The sequence below is a fragment of the Carlito syrichta genome, unplaced genomic scaffold, assembly GCF_000164805.1.
Source record: "Carlito syrichta isolate Samal-C Ts95f unplaced genomic scaffold, Tarsius_syrichta-2.0.1 Scaffold309823, whole genome shotgun sequence".
Classification (NCBI taxonomy): domain Eukaryota; kingdom Metazoa; phylum Chordata; class Mammalia; order Primates; family Tarsiidae; genus Carlito; species Carlito syrichta.
The window spans coordinates 390,707-394,956 of record NW_007253919.1 but is presented as its reverse complement, the minus strand read 5'-3'; the positions used below and the strand labels follow the sequence as shown (position 1 = coordinate 394,956).

The 4,250-nt window shown below is 43.5% G+C and overlaps 1 protein-coding gene across 1 annotated transcript in view; it reads right to left on the bottom strand.

The window, feature by feature from the left end:
• Positions 1 to 1,493: 1,493 nt before the first annotated feature.
• Positions 1,494 to 4,250, bottom strand: part of GABARAPL2 (GABA type A receptor associated protein like 2) — a 12,126-nt gene continuing 9,369 nt past the window's right edge. The window contains exon 4 of the mRNA XM_008067916.1: positions 1,494 to 2,102. Coding sequence (XP_008066107.1) covers positions 2,012 to 2,102 — 91 coding nt within the window. The 3' untranslated portion in view covers positions 1,494 to 2,011. The remainder of the gene's footprint in view (positions 2,103 to 4,250) is intronic.

Genomic DNA, 4,250 nt, shown 5'->3' with positions numbered 1-4,250 from the left:
TTGCTAAGCAACTCTAAAGATGGGGCCGCCATCTTTGCCATCACAAGGAGAGAATCTGCCTGAAAATGAAGTCAACACAAAGGAAAACAAAACCAAGAGATGGAAGTTTTGTTGTTATCACTTGATCCCTTGTTCTAGCTACACCTCAACCCAGTAAACCATTCCTCTGATAGTTGAGATAATAAATTGCCTTTTTGTTGCTTGGGTCAGTTTATGTTGATGTCTGTCAATGCAAACCAGATGGCTTAGTGATAGTTGGTTCCTTGCCTTGACCTTGCTCACTCTGAGGTCAGTTTCTATCAGCTTGAAACTGCCAGCAGAAAGGAACACTTTTTGTGTGTGTGTGTAGGAGTCTCACTCTGTCGCCCAGGCTGGAGTACAGTGGCACACTCGCCACCACCACATCCTCAACCTGCTGGACTCAGTTGATCCTTCCGCCTCAACCTTCCAAGTAGCTGAAACTACAGGCATGCATCACCACACCCAGCTAGTTTATTTTAAATTTATTGTAAAGATGATCTTGCCAAGTTGCCCAGGCTGGTCTTGGACCTGTGGGCTCAGGCAGTCCTCTTGCCTCTGCCTCCCAAAGTGCTGGAATTACAGGCGTGAGCCACTGCACCCAGCTGGAACATAGATTTTATAGGTCAAGTATGGGAAAGACCCACAAGATGCTTACATCAAGTTAAGAATGCTTCCTCTGATCCCAACTGGGAAGCAACATCAGTAGAGCACTTTGATGGGCTGCTCATACAATTTGGTAAAGATAAAGCTAAAGATCTTTGTTTCTTCCCTTTAACTACGTGTTCTTAGATGTCGAGTGATGTCTGGTTTCTTTATTCTTGTCTGTGTAGCACTCTAGCTGCCAGCACAGTAAGTACATCTGTTGAAGACAAGGAAGGTAAATAAGCATTTCCTCTCAGATGCATTTATGTCTTGGCAAGCCTACGTATCTGCACTCATTTGTGAGAAATTATGAAACTCATGGGTCTGGATAAACCTCATCTTGGTTTTTAAGAAGGAATTAAAGAGAAGTACCTTAAGAGAATGCAGGTACACAGAATAGGATGCATGTATGGAACTGATATAGAAAGATCACTAGGATGTTAATGAAAAAACTGATGTATATGAAAGTATGTTTTGTTTCTGTTTGTGGACAACATAAGAATATGTATTCATGTTTCATTATCCTTCTAAAAACAAATTCTGAGAAGAAACAAGCCAATAGAAGTAGTTTCCCATAAAGGGCAGAGGTGATCAGGTGGGGGCCAGGCTTCTCATGCATACCTTTTTATATTGTTCTGATATCTGAGCCATGTGAATATAGTAACTATTCAAAACAATATTCCTCTGGAGGTCATGACACTGGCCACTGCTTCCTGTCCCAGGCTGTGCTGCCATGACCTCTAGAAGCCCTCCTCCTGGCCTAGCTGATGTAGAAGCCACTTTTCTGACTCATTCAAATGAAGGTGAATAAAGGACATGGTCACACTGAATGTCTTCATAAGAGGAAATTTTATTGTTAATTATTTATCTTAGTTTCAGAAAGAGGAACAGATTAGCTCAGTCCAACATGATTGGCAGTTGGCAAAATCTAGTGAAGCAAGTGTTCTGATTGCTAAGGATTTAATTTGGATGCTTTGAATACTTAGCCATCTAACACTTCAAACATAATCCAGAATAAATGCATCATTTCCTTTCCTTTCACTTTAATACCGCACCTACCTCACTTCAATATGGAAATATCTTCAGTAAATATGACTTCCAGAAGAACAAGTTCCCTGGAGAATATAGCCAAGAGGACAGTGCACAAAAAGAAAAAAATTTAAAATAAAACTCTGTATGATAATTTACTAGTCTAAGGAAACAAAACCCTCCAATATATTAAGAAATAAATCCAGTTACAAATGCACTAACAGGTCTATGTGAAGAGGTTCTGGTAAAATAACTGAAAATGGCCGGCTATTTACAAGATACACAAGCAGGAACGGTGCACCTAGCCCAGCAATGGCCCTCAGAAGCCAAAAGTGTTCTCTCCGCTGTAGGCCACATACAAGAATCCATCTTCATCTTTTTCCTTCTCGTAAAGCTGTCCCATAGTTAGGCTTGAAAGAGAAAAACAAAAAACATCATTGAAAATTGGAGTCCAAGTGTCAGGAGAAAAAGGATGGCCTGAACATAAGGAACCTGACCCTTCTGGTAGGTAGTAAAAATAATTCAGGTATGCCTACAATTCTGTTTTACAGAAGGGAAAAGGAGCCATGAAAAAAAATTGAGATAAATTAGGTCTTCCTGAAGGCAAGGCCATTTGACATCGTCACAAATAAATCCTTTAAAGACGCCAGCTACTTGAGTGGGCTCTGCTGGTTAGCACATGAATGCCTGGTCAATGCCAAGGGCAAGAAAAAAAACCAAGCAAAATCAAGAACCTAAGAGGCCCATCCCTGTGGTGAAGGACCCTGGTAAGGAAGAGTACTTTGGGGGCTGTCTTCTCCTTCAGGCTGGTTTATTTGAAGATTTATCATTCATATTTAACATGATAGGTACAAGTGGGTTCATTCTTGGGGAAGCTCTCTGGCCAACACCTCTGTGTCCCAGAGATCTGTATCTGCATCACACATAATGCAAAAAGCTCTCACCAGATATAAAAAAGCTCTTATATCTGGGATCCAAAGAATCCTGCTCAACCTCCCAAAATAGATATTCTTCAAACTAAATGTGTGTGGGTAGGAAAGCTGGCTTTCCCTAAGCTGTAAAACAGGCTGCAGTGGAGGAGACCTGTCTAGTTCTCTGCCATGAAACTGAGTTGGACCCGCTCCAGAGTAAGACTAGTAACACTTGGAACTCCTATGCAAACTGTCCCGCGACTGTACTATCTGAGATGAGCAGGAGGCACAACGTGACCATGTGTAGGGGGGTCAAACAGAATAAGCAGTTTAGATGCTCAGTCAGAGACATCTGAGGTCACTAGCCTAGGCAGGGCATTACAGATCCTGCTTAAATATGGGACTCAGCAAACCCAGGCCAATTGGGGAGATAACGAGAGGTCCAGGCCTCCAAGGTGGTGAAGCAATGACTGCCCTGTCCACGGCTTTGCTCCGAGTTTATAAAGGGGGAGTCTTTTTCCATTCCTATTCTTCCTGCCTCATTTGCCAGCTTAACTCGTGTAGCTGTGTGGGTAGATGGAATTATTAAGTAACAATGAGGGGGTAGGCTGAGTATGAATATAAAATGGCATGTCATCGGCACCTTGTACAATAAAAATGATGCTCCCTGTGAGGATCTCTTAACCTGGAATTTGTAAAATAAGGACTGTCTGGAACAGCACTGTTCAGTAGAACTTTTTGCTATGATTGAAATATCCTGTATCGCTGCTGTCCCAGACAGTAGACAGTAGCCACTAGCTACACTGAGCACTTGAAATGTAGCTCCTCTGTGCTGAGAATGCAAAACAAACAGATTTCAGACTTCCTAAGAAGATGAAGTAAAATATCTCAATTTTGATTACATGTTGAAACAAAATTTTAGATATACTCGGCCGGGTTCAGTGGCTCAGCCTGTAATCCCAGCACTTTGGGAGACTGAGACGAGTGCATTGCCTGAGCCTGTGGGTTCAAGATCAGCCCCGGCAACTTGGTGAGTCCTCATCTCTACAATAAATAAAAAAATTAGCCGGGCATGGTAGTGCGCACTTGTAGTTCCGGCTACTTGGAAGACTGAGGCAGGAGGATTGCTGGAGCCCAGCAGGTCAACACTGGGGTGGCCATGAGCGTGCCACTGCACTCCAGCCTGGGCGATACAGTAAGACTCCCAACTCAAAAAAAAAAAACCAAGAAAAAAAATAAAATAAAATTTTAAAAATGTTGGATACACCGGATTAAGTAAAATATATTATTAAAATTAATTTTGGCTGGGCACTGTAGCTCAAGTCTGTAATCCCAGCACTCTGGGAGGCCGAGGTAAAGGGATTGCCTGAGCCCACAGGTTTAAGACCAGCCTGGAGCCGGTCTCGGTGGCTCAGCCTGTAATCCCGCGCCTTTGGGAGACTGAGGTGAGTGGATTGCCTGAGCCCACGAGTTTGAGACCCGCCTGGGCAACCTGGCGAGACCTCATCTCTACAATAAATCAAAAATTAGCCGGGCGTGGTAGCGCACACCTGTAGTTCCAGCTACACGGAAGGCTGAGGTGGAAGGATCGCCGGAGCCCAGCAGGTTGAGGCTGCGGTGGCTGGGAGCGGCCACTGCACTCCAGTC